Source organism: Rhinichthys klamathensis, unplaced genomic scaffold (assembly GCF_029890125.1).
Source record: "Rhinichthys klamathensis goyatoka isolate OS25496 unplaced genomic scaffold, OSU_Roscu_1.1 h1tg001009l_1, whole genome shotgun sequence".
Lineage (NCBI taxonomy): Eukaryota > Metazoa > Chordata > Actinopteri > Cypriniformes > Leuciscidae > Rhinichthys > Rhinichthys klamathensis.
Window position 1 is genome coordinate 77,501 of NW_026607302.1, and position 23,509 is coordinate 101,009.

The 23,509-nt window shown below is 35.2% G+C and overlaps 1 protein-coding gene across 1 annotated transcript in view; it reads left to right on the forward strand.

Moving 5' to 3' along the window:
- prtgb (protogenin homolog b (Gallus gallus)) overlaps positions 1–23,509 on the forward strand; it is a 47,771-nt gene that overhangs the window by 9,532 nt on the left and 14,730 nt on the right. The window contains exons 3-11 of the mRNA XM_056244591.1: positions 1,301–1,442; positions 2,362–2,495; positions 2,578–2,874; positions 12,097–12,256; positions 12,819–13,066; positions 15,454–15,618; positions 16,638–16,952; positions 20,271–20,456; positions 23,206–23,301. Of these exons, the coding sequence (XP_056100566.1) occupies positions 1,301–1,442; positions 2,362–2,495; positions 2,578–2,874; positions 12,097–12,256; positions 12,819–13,066; positions 15,454–15,618; positions 16,638–16,952; positions 20,271–20,456; positions 23,206–23,301 (1,743 nt within the window). The remainder of the gene's footprint in view (positions 1–1,300; positions 1,443–2,361; positions 2,496–2,577; positions 2,875–12,096; positions 12,257–12,818; positions 13,067–15,453; positions 15,619–16,637; positions 16,953–20,270; positions 20,457–23,205; positions 23,302–23,509) is intronic.

Here is a 23,509-nt window from a genome sequence, read left to right on the forward strand (position 1 = left end):
TGAGTCCATTGAGCACATTATAATGGAGTTTATTGGTGACTGTTTGAGTGTTAAATGGCCTGAGAGAAGCATTATGGGAGGATGGTTAGATGTGTAGCTTGTGATATTAGTTAGCGTTCAGACCTCATTACTGATTATGGCAGATGTTGTTACTTTGATTAATTTTAAAAGGAATTATATTGATTTTGTGAAAGAAATTTGCTATTGATGTAGGTCCAAAACAACTATTCTGTTAATAAACGATAAATATAATACAAATTTAGATCAACTTTAAAAGCTGCATTGGCCCAATTTGCTTTATACATAGTTTTTGCTTTTTGCTAGTGCTAGTTTTAATAATATTTTGAATTATTTTTTATTATTTTAGTTTTCATTCTAATTTTAGTTAGTTTTTGGTAATTTTGTTGTCTTTTTGTCATTTTATTAGTTTTTTTAATGTTTATATAGTGTTTATAATAGTTTTTTAGTAGATCAGGTTAAACTAAATGTAACTTAGAAATGTTGCTTTAGAAACTAGCTAAAATAAAATAATTATTTTAATAAATAAAATAACATTTTAAAGTATTTGTTATTTCAAGTAACAATTTTGTTTTTGTTTTGAACTATAATAACTATAATAAAAACAATTAATAACTCTGCTGTTTTTTATATTTTATTTCAGTTTAAGTTTATTTTATTTCAAGTAACAAATGTTTTTAGTATTTAACTAAAATTACTATAATAAAAAAACTATAATAACTCTGCTGTGTTTAAAAAAAATATTTTTTATTTCAGTCAATATTTATTTTATTTCAAGTAATGAAAATGTTTTTTTTAAAACTATACTAACTAAAACAAAAACAAAACTTTAATAACCCTGCAGTTTTTTATATTTAATTTAATTTTAAGTTTAAGTTTGTTATTTCAAGTTACAAAAATGTTTTTTGATGGTTTTTAAGTAAATAATAACTATAGTAAAACATAAAAATAACCCCGGTGTTTTTTAATTAAATTTTATTTCAGTTAAAGTTTATTTTATTTCAAGTAACGAAAAACTTTTGATGGTTTTAACTATAATAAAGAAAAAATATAATACCACTTTTTTTTCCGTATATTTACGTATTTGTATTTAAGTTTATTTCATTTCAACTAACGAAAATGTTTTTTAGTGTACTATATTGACCGTGTTGTGAACCATTTATATCTTTTTTCGCTCAGAAATATGTCACGTAATGGGTGTAAAGTGGGATGTGAATGCGGTCTGATGTTGACTTTGAACATGTAGTCCACTGGTTCTGGATTGTCTCTCTCTCTTTCACAGATGTCTTGCTGTTTGTGAGCCACCCAGTCCCAGTGGAGGTTACGCTGGGCTCGATGGCCAGATTCTCCTGCGCTGTCAGCGGATCCCCAGCGCTCATCCGCTGGGAACGCAACCAAAGATCTCTACCTCTGGATTCAGACAGGTGCGCTATTAACCAATAACACAACAGGATCTTTCTAAATATTAATATTAAATATTTCATAGTAGCCTGTTAACCATCATTATTTCAATAGCAGGAACTTTAGGTATCATTTGAAATTCTCAAAAGTCATCATGAAAGCCGTTTTAAAAATGGACGTTTTGTCACCATGAAAATGCTACTTTAAAACCATTTACCAGCTCAATTTTTGTGATATCAGCTTCAAATTTGGAACATAACTTGGTTGGACATATGGCTTTGATTCCACCAATTTAAGAGTCCTCATTATTTTGTAATTTTGTACAAAATAAAATTGTTTAGTTTAACAGTAAACATAAACTTGTAAACTTTTTTACTTTTTTACAATGATGACTTTTGAGAAATTAAATTAAAATTAATATTATTATTAAATATATTTTATATAAATATATTGAATTGAATCTACTGGATTAAAGTGGTCAAGCTTCTTGTTCTTTTTCTTTTGTGAAAAAATAGTAACCTAAAAATGGTAACATTTAAATTAACTAGTTCAACTTATTCAAGTCTATAAGTTTTCTTTAAGTTATCACTGAATAAACCTAAATACATTCATTTATACCAACAAAATACATTTTTATGGGTTAAATCAGGTTGAAATTGCACTGATTAAAGGTATACCTCGAATGCATTGTAAGTTGCTTTGGATAAAAACATCTGCTAAATGGATAAATGTACATTTTGTACCAGCTAATGACTAAATGAGCAGCTTGGACTGGATAGAAACCATGTAAAACCAGCTACCAAGCTGGTTCAGCTGGTATAGTTACAGTGTAGCTATGTTGTAAGAGTGAAATGTATCGTTCTTAATGTGAATGCTAATATAGTTGAAGACTGAAAGCCCTCGGGTTGAGTTACTCATTAAACATGTTTGTGTTTGTTTCAGAATCACCGTTTTGCCAAATGGAGTGCTGCATATCCGCGACGTGACAATGAAGGATGCTGGGAATTATCGCTGCTTTGCAACAAACACGGCCAGTCGAGTCACGAGCCGAGAAGCCGAGCTGTCCATCATCCCAGGTCTGTGTTTGAGTGAGGACGAACAGTGATCATTATCAGAGGAATAAAGAAAGCATTATAATATTCTGCGTTCTCTGTCCAGCGTCGGGTCCCAGGCCTCTCATGAAACCACACATCATCGCTGGACCTCAGAACATCAGCGCCGGTCTGCATCAGTCTGTGGTTCTGGAGTGTTTGGCGGAGGGAAACCCTCGGCCGCTGGTGTCCTGGAGCCGGGCCGACTCGAAACCCATAGACGTGTTCGGAGCCAGGGTTCTGGGAAACGGGAACCTGGTTATCTCAGCCGTTAAAGCCCAGCACAGTGGCACGTACCTGTGCCGCGCGACGACACCAGGAACACGCAACTACACCATAGCGGCCGGGAACCTCACCGTACTCGGTAAGAGATGTTTGACGGAACGGTTGCAGCATAAACACTTCACATCAAGAACTATAACTGTAACAATATCTATATTAACATTCAAACCAAGAACAATAACTATAACAATTACCATATTTGTTAATGTTACCGTTCTTTGCGTGAACGCTAATATAGTTATCATTAAAGTTATCGTTCTTAGTGTGAATGCTAATATAGTTATCGTTAAACTTATTGTTCTTCGTATAACTTTAACGATAACTATATACGCATTCGCACCAAGAACAATAACTTTAACTATATTTGCGTTCACACTAAGAACGATAACTTTAACAATAAATATTTTAGCGTCCTCACCAAGAACAATACATTTAACGAAAATTATATTAGCATTCATAGCAAGAACGATAACTATAACTATATTAGCGTTCACACCAAGAACGATAACTTTAACAATAAGTATATTAGCATTCAAACTAAGAACGACAACTTTAACAATAAATATTTTAGTGTTCTCACCAAGAACAATACATTTAACGGTAATTATATTAGCGTTCACAGCAAGAACGATAACTATAACCATATTAGTGCTCACACCAAGAACGTTAACTATAACAATAACTATATTAACTTTCTCACCAAAAACGATAATTATATACATGTTCAAACAAAGAACAATTACATTGGTGATAACTATATTAACGTTCAAACCAAGAATGACAACTTTAACAATAACTGTATTAACATTCACACCAAGAGCGATAACATTAACGATAACTATATTAGCATTCACACCAAGAACAATAACTATATTAGCATTCACACCAAGAACAATAACTATATTATCATTCACACCAAGAAGAATAACTATATAAGCATTCACATTAAGAACGACTAATTAACGCTAACTATATTAGCATTTACACCAAGAACAATAATTATATTAACATTCACATTAAGAACGATAACATTAACGATAACTATATTTGCATTCACACCAAGAACAATAACTATATTATCATTCACACCAAGAACAATAACTATATTAGCATTCATACCAAGAACAATAACTATATAAGCATTCACATTAAGAACGACTAATTAACGCTAACTATATTAGCATTTACACCAAGAACAATAATTATATTAACATTCACATTAAGAACGATAACATTAACGATAACTATATTTGCATTCACACCAAGAACAATAACTATATTAGCATTCACATTAAGAACGATAATATTAACGCTAACTATATTAGCATTCACATTAAGAACGATAACATTAACGATAACTATATTTGCATTCACACCAAGAACAATAACTATATTAGCATTCACATTAAGAACGATAACATTAACGATAACTATATTAGCATTCACACCAAGAACAATAACTATATTATCATTCACACCAAGAACAATAACTATATTAACATTCACATTAAGAACGACTAATTAACGCTAACTATATTAGCATTTACACCAAGAACAATAACTATATTAACATTCACATTAAGAACGATAACATTAACGATAACTATATTTGCATTCACACCAAGAACAATAACTATATTATCATTCACACCAAGAACAATAACTATATTAGCATTCATACCAAGAACAATAACTATATAAGCATTCACATTAAGAACGACTAATTAACGCTAACTATATTAGCATTTACACCAAGAACAATAATTATATTAACATTCACATTAAGAACGATAACATTAACGATAACTATATTTGCATTCACACCAAGAACAATAACTATATTAGCATTCACATTAAGAACGATAATATTAACGCTAACTATATTAGCATTCACATTAAAAACGATAACATTAACGATAACTATATTTGCATTCACACCAAGAACAATAACTATATAAGCATTCACATTAAGAACGACTAATTAACGCTAACTATATTAGCATTTACACCAAGAACAATAACTATATTAACATTCACATTAAGAACGATAACATTAACGATAACTATATTAGCATTTACACCAAGAACAATAACTATATTAACATTCACATTAAGAACGATAACATTAACGATAACTATATTAGCATTTACACCAAGAACAATAACTATATTAGCATTCACATTAAGAACGATAATATTAACGATAACTATATTAGCATTTACACCAAGAACAATAACTATATTAGCATTCACATTAAGAACGATAACATTAACGATAGCTATATTAGCATTTACACCAAGAACAATAACTATATTAGCATTCACATTAAGAACGATAATATTAACGATAACTATATTAGCATTTACACCAAGAACAATAACTATATTAGCATTCACATTAAGAACGATAATATTAACGATAACTATATTAGCATTTACACCAAGAACAATAACTATATTAGCATCCACATTAAGAACGATAACATTAACGATAGCTATATTAGCATTTACACCAAGAACAATAACTATATTATCATTCACACCAAGAACAATAACTATATTAGCATTCACATTAAGAACGACTAATTAACGCTAACTATATTAGCATTTACACCAAGAACAATAACTATATTAACATTCACATTAAGAACGATAACATTAACGATAGTCTCAGCCTCAGACGTCACGCCCACGGAACGTTGGCTAAACGTCTGATGCATATGGTACACTTAACTGGAAACACTTCAGGAATGTCGAAGTCGTCATCTGATTGGTTGAATTTTATCGGATTTCCGGGGGGTGCGAGTGTCGCGTTTATTTTCGGTCTGCCGGGAAACAAAGCGCAGACGTGTGATTGCGGAAGAAAAACTGTTGTGTTTACATGAGTGACAATGAGCATTTATCAAGATCAGCTAAACGTAGGATTCTCAAAAGTATGCGAGGTTCACGGCGTAGACTCTTTAAGAGATGTCCAGGAGTTTTGTTTGAGGCACTTAGTGGAGACAAAAAGAAATATTTTAGCCTGTTTGCCGACGGGATTTGGGAAGAGTATTATTTTCCAAGCCTGGCCGACCCTTTGTCAGCATTTATAAGGATTCCCAGCAGATCCAACTTTACTAGTTGTGTGTCCCCTCCTATCTATTACATAGCTGTCAACCCTCCCGTTTTTTCCGGGTTTCTCACGTATTTTAGCTCTTTTCCCGCTGTCTTCCCGTTTTATTATTTTCCCGTAAAATATCCCGTATTTTTACGCTCTGATTGTGTGAAACGCACATGCTCGGGCAGATTCGGCTTGAAGTCGTTCATCCTCGGATGCGGCGCCGCGCGCGCTGTTACAAAAAAAGCTGTGCACACAGCCAAGCGAAATGGGGTCTTGCCGGTCTTGCGCACCCAACGCGTAATCTTTGCCGCGCTCGTGCGGACGCGTCAAGTATAAACAATTATACTCCGTGTCAGCGCGCGCTTTGATCGGTAAAGGAGCACAGACCTCTCCCTAATCATCTCCAGCAGCCCCCGAAGCACCACGTACCGTTTCCCTCGTAAACTGATATTAGTATTTAAACATTCTCTGATAAAAAATGTTTAAAAAATGACACACTTTCTCTAATACACACACACACTGTCTCTTTCTCTCTTACTCATTTGTAGTTATAAACTCTTTAGACTTTTAATGATTAGTGCTTTATTTTTAAAGTTTGTGGTGGGTAAGAATCGTGTAAAAAAATTCCCTTATTTTGGGGATGGATTCCGGGAAATCTCCCTTATATTCAATGTTCAATGTTGACAGCTATGATCTATTATGGAAGATCAAGTGAAATACCTAACTGTGAAGGGGATATCAGCCGCGTTTGCGGGCAAACATGAAACAACAGACGCTGACATCGCAGCTGGCCGATTCAGTATTGTGTTCGGTTTTCTTCTCCTCCTTTGATTTTCTATGCTGACTGACTTGTTGCACGCCGGTCTGTTGTTGTGGGGACATTTCCACGTGACGCTGAACGAAACGAACTGTAATTGGTTGTTTGACATGTCGGTCAAACGGCCTTATGGGCGGGCCTTGGCCAAAGAAAGCTGCTATGAGTTCCAGACAAGGGGGTAATCCATCGACCGGAAGTTGAAGCCGGCCGGGTGCCGCCATGTTGTAGCAGAACTTCACTTGCGTTAGCATTTCCATTGACTCCCATTCATTTTGGCGTCACTTTGACAGCGAATAACTTTACATCTGAGGCGTTTAAAGACTCCATTTGTCCATTATTTATTTCTAAAGAAACACGACAATGTATAAAGGGCTCCATTACCTTCTATGTTACATTATGGCCCCGTAGCAACAGATTTAGTAAAAATAGGCTAACGATTGCGTCATAACCACTCGCCTCTCTGTCGCGCTGTACAGAAATTACCGTACAGACAGGAGGAGAAGCTCGCAGGCAATCGGGGGGACGTCCCGTCAAGGGAGAAGCCCATAGATATTGAGTCCATAAAAGCAACGCAATACTTCCTACTGCTCACTCACGCCAAAGAACTCTTTGCTCAAGGTCCCCGTCTCTGCAAGATTAACATTGGCAATTTTCACGCACAGCTACTAGAAGATTAACGTCTGTCAGACAGGTTGCTCACGTCATCAAGCTTAGTTTGAGTCGGTTTGAGTCTGCGCGTCAGGAACGGAAGTGCTCAAAAATCGCTAAAAATGGGCTTCAACTGTCTCAACTGAGTTCCAATGAGATGGCTCTGTCCACTTCTTATACTGTCTATGGTTCCAGACCTTCAGCCGTCAGTCTGAAGGTCTGGCTACGCGAGACTACATTAACGATAACTATATTAGCATTTACACCAAGAACAATAACTATATTAGCATTCACATTAAGAACGATAATATTAACGATAACTATATTTGCATTCACACCAAGAACAATAACTATATTATCATTCACACCAAGAACAATAACTATATTAGCATTCACATTAAGAACGACTAATTAACGCTAACTATATTAGCATTTACACCAAGAACAATAACTATATTAACATTCACATTAAGAACGATAACATTAACGATAACTATATTAGCATTTACACCAAGAACAATAACTATATTAACATTCACATTAAGAACGATAACATTAACGATAACTATATTAGCATTTACACCAAGAACAATAACTATATTAACATTCACATTAAGAACGATAACATTAACGATAACTATATTAGCATTTACACCAAGAACAATAACTATATTAGCATTCACATTAAGAACGATAATATTAACGATAACTATATTAGCATTTACACCAAGAACAATAACTATATTAGCATCCACATTAAGAACGATAACATTAACGATAACTATATTAGCATTTACACCAAGAGCGGTAACTGTAACGAAACCTATATTAGCATTCACACCAAGAACAATAACTATATTAGCATTCACATTAAGAACGATAACATTAACGATAACTATATTAGCATTCACACCAAGAACGATAACTAAAACTAAATTAGTGTCCACACCAACAGACGATATCATTCTGTTTATTATAAGCGCACTGCAGTTATATTGTGTTATATTAAATGTTTTAAAGCAGCTTTAAAGAAGGATGGATTCTGATTGGCTGTCAGTGTTTTTATTGTTCATCAGCTGATTCCAACGATAGCATTCCTTTGTCCTTATCATTTTAGTTCTAGTCAAGTCAAGTCACCTTTATTTATATAGCGCTTTTTACAACACAGCAGAGATGGGACCAAGTCACACATGTGCAAGTCTCAAGTAAGTCTCAAGTCTTAACCTTCAAGTCTCAAGTAAGTCCCAAGTATTTTTTTCCTGGGCAAGTCAAGTCAAGTCAAGTCACAGGCTATGTCAAGTCAAGTCAAGTCAAGTCTTGTAGTAGGTCAAGTCAAGTCCAAGTCAAGTCACCTTATTATTGTAATTTTACCTGCAGAGTTTGATCTATGGGCGTCAGTTTGGTTTGAAATGAACAGAGGCGCATTCGGAAGTGCATTTGGGAACAATGACGCATTCATTCACTTTTTTCTTTCACGCAGGTCATGTTTTGAAAGATGGTGTCCTGTAGCTTACTAATTTAAAGAAATAAAAATGTATACAAAAATGTGATGTCCGACTTCTTTTATGAAGAAGAAAGCCTTAAAGGGGTCATATAATGGTACATGCACTTTTACAAGTTGATTGTACTGAAATGTGTGTTGGCAGTGCCTGTACACAACCATCATATAATGATAAAAATCCATCCAGTGGTTTTGTTTTAATCTCCTTATATGTTTTCCCCTGCCTCAAATCGAGCCGTTCGAGCCTGTGACGTCACAGGCTCGGAAGCCCCTCCCACGATTGTTGAATGACAGCCGCGTTTCAACACAGACCCGCCCTCGCTCGTGAGAGCGAGCTGTCAATCATAGTCTGCGCGGACCGGCGCGGTCATTGTTGATATGCTGGAGCACTGTCTATGAGCAGAATGGCATCTAAGCGATTGTGGTGTTCTGTTCTTGGGTGTAATAACGAACACAGTCATTTTAATGTTCCTAAATCCGAACCGCTGAAGACGCAGTGGCTGAGTTTGTTTTCGAAGGGAATATTCCCCACGAGCAACGTCAATGCTCTCATGTTTGCCCGAATCATTTCACACACCAGACTGCTTTATAAACGAGGGTGAGTATAAAGCTGGATTTGCTAAGTAGCTGCTCATGAAAAAAGATTGGTACCAGATATTCGTGTTCCTGCTGAATCTCCAGAAGAACTGAAGTGAGTGTAACGTTTTATTCAACTTTATATTAATATTTATATCTTTGCTAATCGCTAGCTGCACACTTCACAATGAATGCGTCTAAGGTTTACACTCAGGGTACATTACGGCATGTTTTCTATGTATGACGTTCTCAATATAATTCATAATTCCACGTTTATACTGAACAACGCGTTATGGTTATTGTGTTATTGTGTTACAAACGGTGTACGCACAGAACAGAGGGGCGGGGTGAGCAAATTATCATTTAAAGTCATATGCACTGAAACGGCGTGCTGAAAACAGAGCTGTTTTTGACCAAGTAAAATAAGTGTTTTCTTACAATACTAATGAGAATTTTTAATTAAAGTATATTACAAACTTTTAATTTAGACCCCAAAGAATCATATTAGCTTGTACAAAAATGGCATTATATGCCCCTTTTAAGTTTTCAAAAAGCATTAGACATATGACCCACTATTCTGCTTCGTGTAAGTTATTTATCAATGAATTCAAACGCGTTGGCTGGCGCTGAGCCAGAGACATACGCTCTCAGTGCTGTCATATATCACAACTGTTCAGTGTTTTCAACCACATCATTTTTATTTTAGGTTTCAGACATTTAAATACACATAACTACTAGCAAAAAATATATTTGTAGTTTGTAAAATATACACTGATGTCTATGGAAGCGTCAATAATAATCATTTCCATTATAATAAGACGCACGTTTTATTCATATCAGATACACATTGTGTAAGTAGCTTTACATTTTACCCTATTCTTCTCCCAGTTCACCGGTCACTTACTTTCATGTATTTCGTGAGAAGTTGAGAAATTGACGTGTTGTAAACTAACGTTAACATGGCACCGCCCATTCGCACATACAGCTCAACTAACGCGATCATTATAAAGGTGTTTAAACAACAAAACACATCCACTTACACATATTTGACAATCGGAATATCAGTGTTGCATGTTATAGCTAATACATTTGTGAACATTTTGAATAAAACAGGAAAAATGACATAAAAGCAGATCATTCATTCAGCGCTGTGTTGTGGTTGCGCTGTGTCACGTGACAAGCAATGACGCGTCACCATGAAACATTAAAGTGAGTGACAGGTTCTAAATAACGGTCGCCTAGAAAAACTCACGCTGGGGGATCAGTTAGAATAGTTTAAACTTACTTGTGAAAGGGTTAATGGCTACTTTAGCTATTACATTAGCTAACTACCAACTAACATTAACAAATTGACAAGCACTTACTGGGCAGAATGGCTCTTCAAATGACGGACGAAATTGGAGATTGTCGTCTAGCTGTCCGCAATGTTAATGTTGTAGCCTATGTCTTGCAAAGCGCTGTTCGTCTTTTGCCATCGTGTGAATAATTCTTGAAGCCGAAAGCAATGACCCTCGGTACCCCTCCGGCTGACATTTTGATGTGATATCTGATCTAAGTGGGCGTGGTGTGCGTAAGGTACGAGGTATGACTGATGGTAGTGTCGTGATCAACTTTAAAACATTTTTTTATATATATTTTATATTCAAACTGAAAACATGATGTGATTAACACTCCAGTCATTCAAGTCATCGTGTCTCAAGTCAAGTCAAGTCCCGAGTCTTTAACTTCCAAGTCCGAGTCAAGTCTCAAGTATTTCATTTTATGTCAAGTCAAGTCACAAGTCATAAAAATAGCGACTCGAGTCGACTCGAGTCCAAGTCACCAAGTCACAAGTCCCCATGTCTGCAACACAGAGTGTTTCAAAGTAGCTTTACAGAGATTAAATAATGTTAATGTCCAGAAGAAAATAGCGTCACAGTCCAGCCTAAGTAAGTTCAGTGATGGTTCATTTTTGTTGTAAAAAAGTTATTAATTTAGTTCATTTATATATATATAGCCGTTCTGGAGAAAACCGTGATGTCATCGTCCAGCTCTGTCCAGTTCTCATATAATGGTGTCAATGCAGGAGATCAATAATATTGTTGAATATTAAATTATATATAATATTGAATATTAAATTGGTCTGGACTTTGCTATTCTCTTAGGCCATGTGTCCACCAAAGCGTTTTTCAATGAGAGCGTTTTTACTGGTCGCCGAGAGTTGAAGAAAGTTCAACTTTGGATAAAACGCAGCGCTCATCACTGTCACTTTCTACCCAGCCGTCCAATCACAGTGGAGGAGGGGCGGGGCTAATACCACACCGACCAACTGTCACAACATTCTTTCTGTACAACGACATCAACCAGCAGAGCTAACCGAACAACATGGATGAAAATAAGATTTTAGTATGAAACAAATTATCTGCGAAATCAGTTACAAGTAAACTGTGCTGCGGATATTTTGTATCATAGCAACGAAACGTCTCAACGGAAAAAACGCTGCGCTGCCAAAACGCTCTCAAGCGCCCACAGCTAGACGTCTTCAGCAGAGCGTCTAGCATTTTCAGCTGGCTAAAAACGCTTTGGTGGACACACGGCCTTACTGTTGAATGATTATTAAAACTTTATAGTCATCATTATTGTTCATTATGTGTTCTCACAGTTTTGACTCATTATTTTGCAGTTCCTCCTTCTCTGTTGGAGAGACCGGAGAGTCAGACGCGACCCAGAGCCGGTACGGCCCGGTTCAGCTGCCGGGCTGAAGGCACACCCGCGCCACACATCACCTGGTTCAAGAACGGCCAGGTGATCCACTCCAACGGCCGCACCAAGATGTACAACAGGTACCGCTGTGGTCTCTCTCTTTTGTGAAAAATCACCTCAGGATCTTTGATGCCAGAATTATTAGACTTTATTTTACAACAAGCCGAGCATCTTCTGCACACTGCTTTTCTTATTCAGTATTTTCTGTCTTGTTTCCAGTCCAAATATCTAAAAATTCTTTAATCAAGATGCATTTACTAAAGTAGTAAAATGCCATAAGAAATGATATCTTGTTTTCTGGAAAAATATCAAAATGAAGTGAGTTTTTGCTTAAAACAAGCAAAATGATCTGCCAATGGGGTCAGAAAAATTATCTTAATTCAAACAGAAACAATATTATTTTTCTGACCCCATTGGCAGATAATTTTGCTTGTTTTAACTCACTTCATTTTGATTTTTCCCCCAGAAAACCAGACATATCTTATCTCACTTTACTCATCTAGTAAATGCATCTTGATTTAAGAATTTTTAGATATTTGGACTGGAAATAACAAGACAAAATTCTAATTAAAAAGGCATTTTTTGCAGTGTATAGACAAACATCGTAATCTCTTCTGATAATGAGCTCTTTCTCTTCGTCAGTAAACTGGTGATAACTCAGATCATCCCGGAAGACGACGCCTTTTACCAGTGCCAGGCGGAGAACTCCCAAGGCTCGGTTGTGTCCACGTCCCGTCTCATCGTGGTTCTGTCGGAGGACCGTCCCAGCGCTCCACGAAATGTCCACGCGGAAACCATCTCCAGCTCGGCCATCTTACTGGCGTGGGAGAGACCCCAGTACAACGCGGATAAAGTCATCGCTTACTCCATACACTACATGAAGTCTGAGGGTGAGCGTGTGAATGAAGCATGAAGCTGGTTCGTGCTGGTCTTGCTATTGCCGTCTTTCGTCCAGATGTTGCCGCTTAAAGTCAGACTGAAATTAAATTAAATTTTCTAAATGGATGTTATAGATGTGAACAATTCATCCGTGCATGTGTTTTTCTGACCTTGTAGTGTTTAATCAAAATGTATGGAAGCTTGTTTCTGCCACAGAATAAAAAATAAAAAAGATAATTGCGACTTTTTAATCTCGCAATTCGGCCTTTTTATATCAGAATTGCGTGATATAAAGTCGCAATTGTGTGTTATAATGTCAGAATTGCGTTATATAAAGTCGCAATTGCGAGTTATAATGTCAGAATTGCGTTATATAAAGTCGCAATTGTGTGTTATAATGTCAGAATTGCGTGATATAAAGTCGCAATTGTGTGTTATAATGTCAGAATTGCGTGATATAAAGTCGCAATTGTGTGTTATAATGTCAGAATTGCGTGATATAAAGTAGCAATTGTGTGCTATAATGTCAGAATTGCGTGATATAAAGTCGCAATTGTGTGTTATAATGTCAGAATTGCGTGATATAAAGTCGCAATTGTGTGTTATAATGTCAGAATTGCGTGATATAAAGTCGCAATTGTGTTATAATGTCAGAATTGCGTGATATAAAGTCGCAATTGTGTGTTATAATGTCAAAATTGCGTGATATAAAGTCGCAATTGTGTGTTATAATGTCAGAATTGCGTGATATAAAGTCGCAATTGTGTGTTATAATGTCAGAATTGCGTGATATAAAGTCGCAATTGTGTGTTATAATGTCAGAATTGCGGGATATAAAGTAGCAATTGTGTGTTATAATGTCAGAATTGCGTGATATAAAGTCGCAATTGTGTGTTATAAAGTCAGAATTGCGTGATATAAAGTCGCAATTGTGTGTTATAATGTCAGAATTGCGTGATATAAAGTCGCAATTGTGTGTTATAAAGTCAGAATTGCGTGATATAAAATCGCAATTGTGTGTTATAATGTCAGAATTGCGTGATATAAAGTCGCAATTGTGTGTTATAATGTCAGAATTGCATGATATAAAGTCGCAATTGTGTGTTATAATGTCAGAATTGCGAGATATAAAGTCAGAATTGCGTGATATAAAGTCGCAATTGTGTGTTATAATGTCAGAATTGCGTGATATAAAGTCGCAATTGCGAGTTATAATGTCAGAATTGCGAGATATAAAGTCGCAATTGCGAGTTATAATGTCAGAATTGCGTGATATAAAGTCAGAATTGCGTTATATAAAGTCGCAATTGTGTCTTATAAAGTCAGAATTGCGAGATATAAAGTCGCAATTGTGTGTTATAAAGTCAGAATTGCGAGATATAAAGTCAGAATTGCGTGATATAAAGTCGCAATTCTGTTATAATGTCAGAATTGCGAGATATAAAGTCAGAATTGCGTTATATAAAGTCGCAATTGTGTGTTATAAAGTCAGAATTGCGAGATATAAAGTCAGAATTGCGTGATATAAAGTCGCAATTGTGTGTTATAATGTCAGAATTGCGAGATATAAAGTCAGAATTGCGTTATATAAAGTCGCAATTGTGTGTTATAAAGTCAGAATTGTGAGATATAAACTTGCAATTGAAAGAAATAATCTCGCAATTCAGATTTTATAACGCAATTGGTAGATATAAAGTCAGAATTGCGTGATATAAAGTCAGAATTGTGTGATATAAAGTCGCAATTGTGTGTTATAAAGTCAGAATTGCGAGTTATAAAGTCAGAACTGTGAGATGTAAACTCGCAATTGTGAGATAAAAAGTCACAATTATCTTTTAAAATGTTTTATTCTGTGCAGGAAACGAGCTTCGATAAAAATGTCATGTCTGGACCTTCCGGTGAAACATCAGACTGCAAAAAATGATTTTCTTCCTCCTTATTTTTGTCTTTTTTTCTAAAATTCAAATTTTTAGACTTAATATCTACAGTTGTTTTGCTTCTCAAGCAAATGCATCATGATTTAAGAATGTAGATATTTGTGCTGGGAAACAAGACAGAAACACTGAGGAAGAACATGTTTTGCGGTGTGGTGATGTATGCAGGATTTCTTGCATTTAGCTCCGCCTTTTGAGTGCCACGCCCACATCTCGACATCCAATCAACGACCGGCGCACAGAACCAAGTCTCACCCTACATTTTTTTTTCTTTTTTCATAATCCGTTTCATTTTGATGTGTGTTACAATATGGAAGAGAAGGTCTGTTGCTATTTCATTGCAACTTTGAGGGAGTTAAGAAACTGCTCCTAGTGCATTAGACCTGGTCTTCACATCACGTCAAATATCGAAACCTTCTGAAATCAAGATGCATTTACTTGAGAATATCTTATTGTACACTCAGGTCTAAACAACGAGGAATATCAGGCCGTGATCGGGAACGACACGACAAGCCACATCGTGGACGACCTGGAGCCGGCGCGAAACTACACGTTTTATATTGTGGCTTACATGCCGATGGGCGCCAGCCGCATGTCGGAGCAGGTCACGCAGCACACGCTGGAGGACGGTGAGTCCCCACTAGGCCCACAATGCACTGCAGCTGCCACTGTACAACATAATAGAAGCTGAGATTCATTTTTTTTTTTAAAATAATAATAATAATAGCAACAAAATAATTATTGGGATTCACTGATGAGTTACTGGTAGGCTTCAAATTTAATTTGGCTGTCTATGAAGTAGAAAAGCAAAAAATTAATACATGAAATCAGTGCTACATAGAAAAAAATATGGAAGCTTGCTTCTGCAACAGAAAAAAAAATTAAGAAGGTAATTGCGACTTTTTTATCTCACAATTCTACCTTTTTTCACGCAATTCTAAGAAAAAGGTTAGAATTGTGAGATAAAGAGTAGCAATTGCTTTTATTTATTTTTTGTTTTTCAAATCAGAATTCCTTTTTTTGTAAACTCAGAATTCCGAGAAGAAAAGTAAAAAAATGCAAGATGTACATTTTAGAACTCTGAGGAAAAAAGTGAGAATTGTGAGATAAAAAGTTGACATTACTTTTTACGTTTTTTAAAACTCAGAATTCCATTTTTTAAAACTCAGAATTCCGTGTTTTTTTAAACTCAGAATTCCGTTTTTTAAACTCAGAATTCCGTGTTTTTTAAACTCAGAATTCCGTTTTTTTAACTCAGAATTCCGTGTTTTTTAAAACTCAGAATTCCGTGTTTTTTAAAACTCAGAATTCCGTTTTTTTAACTCAGAATTCCGTGTTTTTTTAACTCGGAATTCCGTTTTTTTTAAAACTCAGAATTCCGTATTTTTTTAAACTCAGAATTCCGTGTTTTTTTTAACTCAGAATTCCGTTTTTTTAAAACTCAGAATTCCGTTTTTTTTAACTCAGAATTCCGTTTTTTTTTATTAAAAAAACATTCCCAGTGTTTGGAAATCAGGTTATTTAACCTAACTCTAACCTAATACTCTAATGAGAGTTAGTTGGCATGAAGCTGCATAGTGGACTAGGGAAATAAAGTGTAACCTCAAATCTTTCCCATAAAGTGTTTCATCTCTCTGTTTGTCCCTAGTGCCCCTCCGTACCCCTGAGCTGAGCCTGACAAGTCGCAGTCCGACGGATATCCTGGTGTCCTGGCAGCCTCTCTCCCCTAAACTGAGCCGAGGGCGAGTGTCTGCGTACCGTCTGTCCCACCGCACGGCCTCCGACGACTCGCTGACCTCCGTGGAGCTGCCGGTCCCGGGCCAGAACTGCACCCGGTTCCTCCTGCAGGGTCTGCGGCCCGACACCATCTACCTGATCCGCATGTCCGCCTCGACCCGCGTGGGCTGGAGCCAGCCGTCCGCCTGGAGCTCGCATCGCACGCCCAAAACATCCAGCGCCACCGGTGAGACCAGTTTGACCCATCACTATCGCTTCCTCACTGGTTTTGTTTGTTTGTTCATTGGCAGATCATTTTGTTTGTTTTAAGCAAAAACTCACTTCATTTTGATTTTCCCCCCATAAAACAAGACTTAATATCTTATAGCATATTACTCATCTAGTAAATGCATCTTGATTGAAGATTTTGTAGATATTTAGACTGGAAACAACAGAAAAATACTGAGTAAGAACAGCATTTCTTTGACTGGCTTTGTTCCGGCATTTATGTTGTTACTCGATGACCTTTGACCCCGGCTGTCAGTTAGGAGCTCAGTTTGGGGTCGTAAAGGGAACGCTTCAGGCAACCTGAAGAATAGCCTGTTTTCTGCTGGATATTTGCTCACCCGGGTCTGTTAGGTTTAGTTAGACCGACTGAGAGGGATTTCCACCTCGGACAAACTCATCTTGAACTTGTCTGGCTGAAAACATGCAGTTTTCGGGCATTAAGGGGACAGTGTTTGAGTCTCTTAGAAGGATCTTTTATTTAACTCATTAAAACCTTAATCATTGAAACAGTCTTGAATCGATGGCAGACCGTCCCTGGTCAAGATGCATCACGAAACTGATGTGATTTTTTGATCGTTAACTGTACTCTCGTAAAAATAAAGCTTTTCGAAAAAAAAAAAAAAAAAAACGAATTTAAATAGAATTTTCATATGAACAGAAATGTTTTAGCTTTCTGATTTTTACTGGGAAATATATTTTGTAATTTTCCTAGAAAACTTTTTACTTTTTAAATGGAAAGTAAATCGTAATTCACTTAAAACAATTTTTTAAAGAAAGTTTGTGAGTAATTTGATTCGAATTTCCATTTAAGTAGAAACGTTATAGCTTTCTGATTTTTACTGGGAAATATATTGTGTAATTTTCCTAGAAAGTTTATACTTTTTAACCTGTTAAGCTTCAAGCCCACTTTTGAAAAATCCCCAGAAATGACATACCCAAACTAAAACAGATACAGTTCATGAACCCTTTGCACTAAAAGCACAAGTATGATCTCATTTGAAAGCTGACACCTGGTTGTTTATTGTAAATGTAGAATTAATTATTGTCATAATGAAAAAAACAATTTTAAATAGCTTCAAAGTTTTGTAAAGTTATTAGAAATTTATTTTTATGAAACATCTTCATGAAAATAAAATTGAAGTTGGCCCTGGAGCAATCTAGAAATGCACTGCAGCTAAAGCCACATGTCTGACCATTTTATATTTAAAATCTGAAAATGATAAGTATAAAGCTCTCTATTTAGTTAAATGTTTTTCAAGATCATGTCAAATTACTTTATTTTGATTAGACTCTATTAGCAAACTGATGTTTAGTCATCTTCTGAGTCATCTATTCAGTCTATTGTCTCTATTGTTTTGTGGTGCCCCATTCAGTCTCAGTCTCCCCTGCACACATCTACACCTCTCCAGACTGGTTATTATGGCTCTAAATATGCATTTCTTTTGTCTGCATTATAGCTACTAACGACTGGCTATTTACAAGCTATTCATAGGGTTTCAAACCCTAATTTCTTTTATCAAAGTTCTCACTAAATATTTGAAACTGGTATCAAATGCACTGAAACATTTCAGTAAGCATTCCTATTGAGAAAAAAATCATAAAACAATAACTGCTCGTGGCAGGTGCGCCTGGGCTCGCTAGCATGTTAGCTTAGCACACCATCAATACACGACCATTTATGAGATTAAAACTATGTTTGCGCTCCAAACTCACTATATAACGCAAGTCTAGTGTTTTAAATAATCTTCTGTGATCTAACTTGGCTTCAGATAAAAAAAAAATCAGACAGAAAATGTATTATTTAGTGTTCTGAACGATGATGAAATCTATGTCGATTAGCATTACATTATAAATATAATCTATTATTATGAAATACCTGGCATGGCTTGAAGAACACAGGTAACTCAAATATCATTGCAATCATGTTTATTGTCTTCAAAACATCTTTATCTGCATGTTATAGCGATCTCTGTACTTTCTGTATCACTCAGTGACGTCCTGGAATGTCACATGACTATGGGTCTTCTTCATGATCCATATATGGACTTTTATTGGACATAATAGCGCCCCCATGCTATTGGTATGAATGGAAAATACAGCACATCTCAGTAAGAAGCGATCATTATGATTACATCGACGCATTTGGGTATAAATTCAATAAATATTATTCCTGTCTATAGAAATATGATGTGAATCTATGAGAATATATCAATATTTCTCCACATCTGCACATTGTTGAGCTAAAAGCCCTCAGGGACGTTGTTTTGTGAATCGCTGTCATGACGACAGCACGGAGTGTTTTTTATGAATGGACCAGCTGACGCTCATAATTCATATTAAAGGTATCGACTCATTTTTTTCATTTCATAACTCCTGACACAAATTAAGACATAACTGTCACTATAAGTTTCTCAGAATACAATAGTGGTCAAATACTGAATCTTGAGTCTTATATCTTTTTAATGATGTATAGTTTGTCAAGGTATAACATTAAATCTGATAGTATATTTGAACTAAATAAAAAAAAAAACGCTTCAGTGCGCCGACGCTCTGGAGAAGGTTAAGAGGTTAAAGGGAAAATCAATCTTAGTTAAACTAACTTAATTTTTAAGCAAATTCATAAGTAACTTGATTAGGATTTCCATTTACCGGTAGATAGAATTGCTTTACTTTTCTACATTTTACTGGGAAATAAAAAAAAAATCAAAGTTTCTTCGAAAAGTTATATTTTTTAAATGGAAACGATTATTTATTTTTTTTATCGTTAACTGTACTCTATTAAAAATAAAGCTTTTCGCTGAAAAACAACAAAATATCGAATTTAAATAGGATTTTCATATGAACAGAAATGTTTTAGCTTTCTGATTTTTACTGGGAAATATATTTTGTAATTTTCCTAGAAAACTTCAACTTTTTAAATGGAAAGTCAATCGTAATTCACTTAAAACACAATTTTTTAAAGAAAGTTTTTGATTAATTTGATTAGGATTTCCATATAGACAGAATTGTTTTACTTTTCTACATTTTACTGGGAAATAAATAATTTTTATTATTTTCTTAGAAAATTTAGTTTTTAAATGGAAATGATTTTTTTTTTATCGTTAACTCCGTTAGAAATATAAAGTGTGCTGTGTTATTAGTGCTGTTTGCACGTAAAGCATCATTATTACCATAGACTTGGCAAAAATACCATAGGGTTCTGTTAATGTTTTGCAGAAAATGTGTTTATGTCTGCATTTTGTGCATAAGTTGATGTAATGTGTGTTTCTGTCCTCAGTGCCTCCCGCCCCAAACCTTGAGCTTGAGCCCCTGAACTGCACATCCGTGGCGATCCGCTGGCATCCGACTCCCAGTGACGCTGTCATCCAGGGATTCAAGCTTGGTTTCCACCCAGACGGCCAATCAGAGGGCCCCGTTCTGCAGCTGCCCCCCCAACACCACCAGCACAGCATCACAGGCCTCAGTGAGTCACACACACTTATCTGGGAAATAACCACATTTTAGCATTTACTACTTTATTATAAGAAACATTTCTTACAAACTTTTCTTAGACAATTTCTAATTTCTTATATTGGAAATAAATATTAATTCACTTAAGAAAATGCAAAAAAACAACAACACTTTTACCTAATTTTAAGTAGAAAAAAAATCTAAATTCACTTAAAACTAATGAGTCATTTGTTTATGGAACTGAAATGAAAATACATTTTAAAAATTTTCTTAACCCTTTTAAAAAAATGTGAAATAAACCTTTATTCAATACAACAACAAAGAAAACACACTTTTTGTGTAATTTTAGGTAGCCTGCAACTAATATATCTATATATAAAACTTAATTCACTTTAAAACTTAATATTTTTAAAAGAATATTTGTGAGTAATTTGATTAGGATTTCCATAAACAAAATTTTACCTTTCAAATTTTTACTGGGGGAAAAAAGCATTTTAAAATTTTCTTAAGAAATTTAAAAAAATGTAAAATGTGAAATAAATCTTTATTCAATGCAAAAAACAACAACAACACTTTTGCTTAATTTTCGGTAGCCTGGAATAAAAATAAACTCAATTCGCTTAAAATTAATAAAAAGAAAATGTGTGAGTATTTTGATTAGGATTTCAAGAGAACATTTTGCCTTTCTAATTTTTTTTTACTTGGAAATAAATTAATTTTTCATATTAAATAAATAAATTTTTCATATTAAGCTTAATGTAAAGTGTATTTTGCCTAATTTTAAGTATCCTACGACTAATATGAAAAGCATTTATGCAGGTCACTAGTTAATTCTAATCTAAATGAACTGCTTAAAACAACGAGGTAATCTAAAACGAGCAATCTACCTACGTATTTCTCTTATCAAGTATGCATGAATATGTAAAGTAGCATCCCTGAAAATGCACAAGTCAAGCTTTTTTTCAGTAATTACCTTCTTTTGGTCGCACTTCTGCACGGTTGTCCTGTCCGCCGCATCCAGGGCTTTGTTCGTGTCACGTGATATCCCCTCAGGGTCAAAGGTCACACCCCAGATGTCCCCTTCCAGTTTTCCCATGGTTCTCGTCTGCTTCTCCGTCTATTGTGCCTGGGTTTAAGGTCGGGCAAAAGCCCGTGAGAGCGACCCCCCCCCCCCACCACCTCTACAGCTGGACACTCGAGCGCCAACAAAGGATTCTGGGATTGAACTGGGCTGAAGTGACCCGAGAGCAAAGAACTTGTGGGGTTTTTAGAGTCGATGCAAATTTAAGTTCAAAGTCCCGATGGAGTGAGTTCTGTTTGAATTGGTTAGGGTTTTGCTTAACTAATAAATAATAATAATAATATTTTTTTATATATAGCACATTTCTATATACTTATAAAGCTCAAGGTTGCTTTACAAGAAATGGAAAGCAATCAAAAAACAAAACAATTAATATAAAACAGCATTACAAGATAAAAGACGCAGGGATACACATATATTAAAGAAAACAACAACATTATAGAGTTAAAGATCAGAAACTTTAGAGTAACTGTGAAATAAGGCCTGAAAGTCTGGGATTTTTACACTAAATGGACTATTAAAACTTCACTTTTAAATTTAAATAAATTTGAGAAATTTAAATAGGATTTCCATATTTTTACTGGGAAATACATCGTGTAATTTTCCTAGAAAATGTATACTTTTTAAAGGGAAAGTCAATCTTAATTAACTGAACTTAATTTTTTTTTAAGAAAATTAGTTAGTAACTTGATTAGGATTTGATTATAGATAGAAATGTTTTACCTTTCTATTTTTTACAGGGAAATAGATTTTTAAAAAAAATCAGGTTTTTGAAAAGGAAAATAATTCTTAATTCACTTACAACATTTTTTTAATGAAAATTTGTGAGTTACTTGAATAGGATTTAAACGTAGATACAAATGTTAAACCTTTCTAATTTTTTTAATGGTAAATAAATAAATTTTCTTAGAAAATAGAATTGTTTTTAAATGGGTAGTCTTAATTTTTATTTTATTTTTAAAAGCTCATTAATTAACTTTATTAGTGATTTCTTTATAAATAGAAATATTTTTTTCCTTTCTAAATTTTTACTGATAGAAAACCATGGAAAACATAATTTGACGTTTTGTTTTTTAGAATGAAATTTTCTTTTTCGGTTTCCTCAGAGTTTGAGGATCTACACAACTCTATCTCTAGGCCTGTTTCTTCCTAACTAGTTGAGCATAAAGTTTGATCCCGGTCCGGCCCCCGACCTCGGGTCATAAAGCTGTCGTCCCGGGAGACGGGTCGTTTCGGCAGCTGAACGTGCCTGTGAAGGTGACCTCTGACCTCTCGCCCTTTAGAGCCTTAACCCCCCCCCAGGACTTCACACACTGACCAAACTCATTCTTTACTGATGTGTGTCTAAATCTGTGCATTCAGACATGAATTTTAACTTGGTTTAAGTAAGTTTGGTTTGAGGGATAAAACTTTACGCTCAACTAGTTAGGAAGAAACAGGCCTAGAGATAGAGCTATTTAGATCCTTAAATTCTGAGGAAACTAAAAAAGAAAAGAAAAAAATTATGTAATTCCAAAGTGTTTCCACGTTAATTCCATGCTTGAGACACGTAAACCAAATTGACTTTTTTAGGTACTGTAGTAAAACCATGGAATACTTTTATAAGGGTCGTTTTTAACTCTTTAAGACCCTTTGTGTAACTATAAATAACTATTTTATAATGCGTTATGTTGTTCTTCAGACCCGAGAGTGAAGTACCATGTGAAACTGTTAGCGTTCAGTGCTAACGGCGACGGCTATCAGGCTCACCAGACGGTCAACACTCCTGGATGTCCTTGTAAGTGTTCGAAACACATGAACTTGTGCATTTAAACTTCTAAAATGTAACGCTGACTCATGTGGGATTTGTATTCGATCAATATTTAACTAGAAAAGCGGCGTTTGTTAAGCCGATCTTTCATTGTTAGCGTGATAAGCTAACATAGATAGCGGAATATTTAATAGAAGTGCACTTATAAGTGTACATCAAATCTTAAAAGTATATT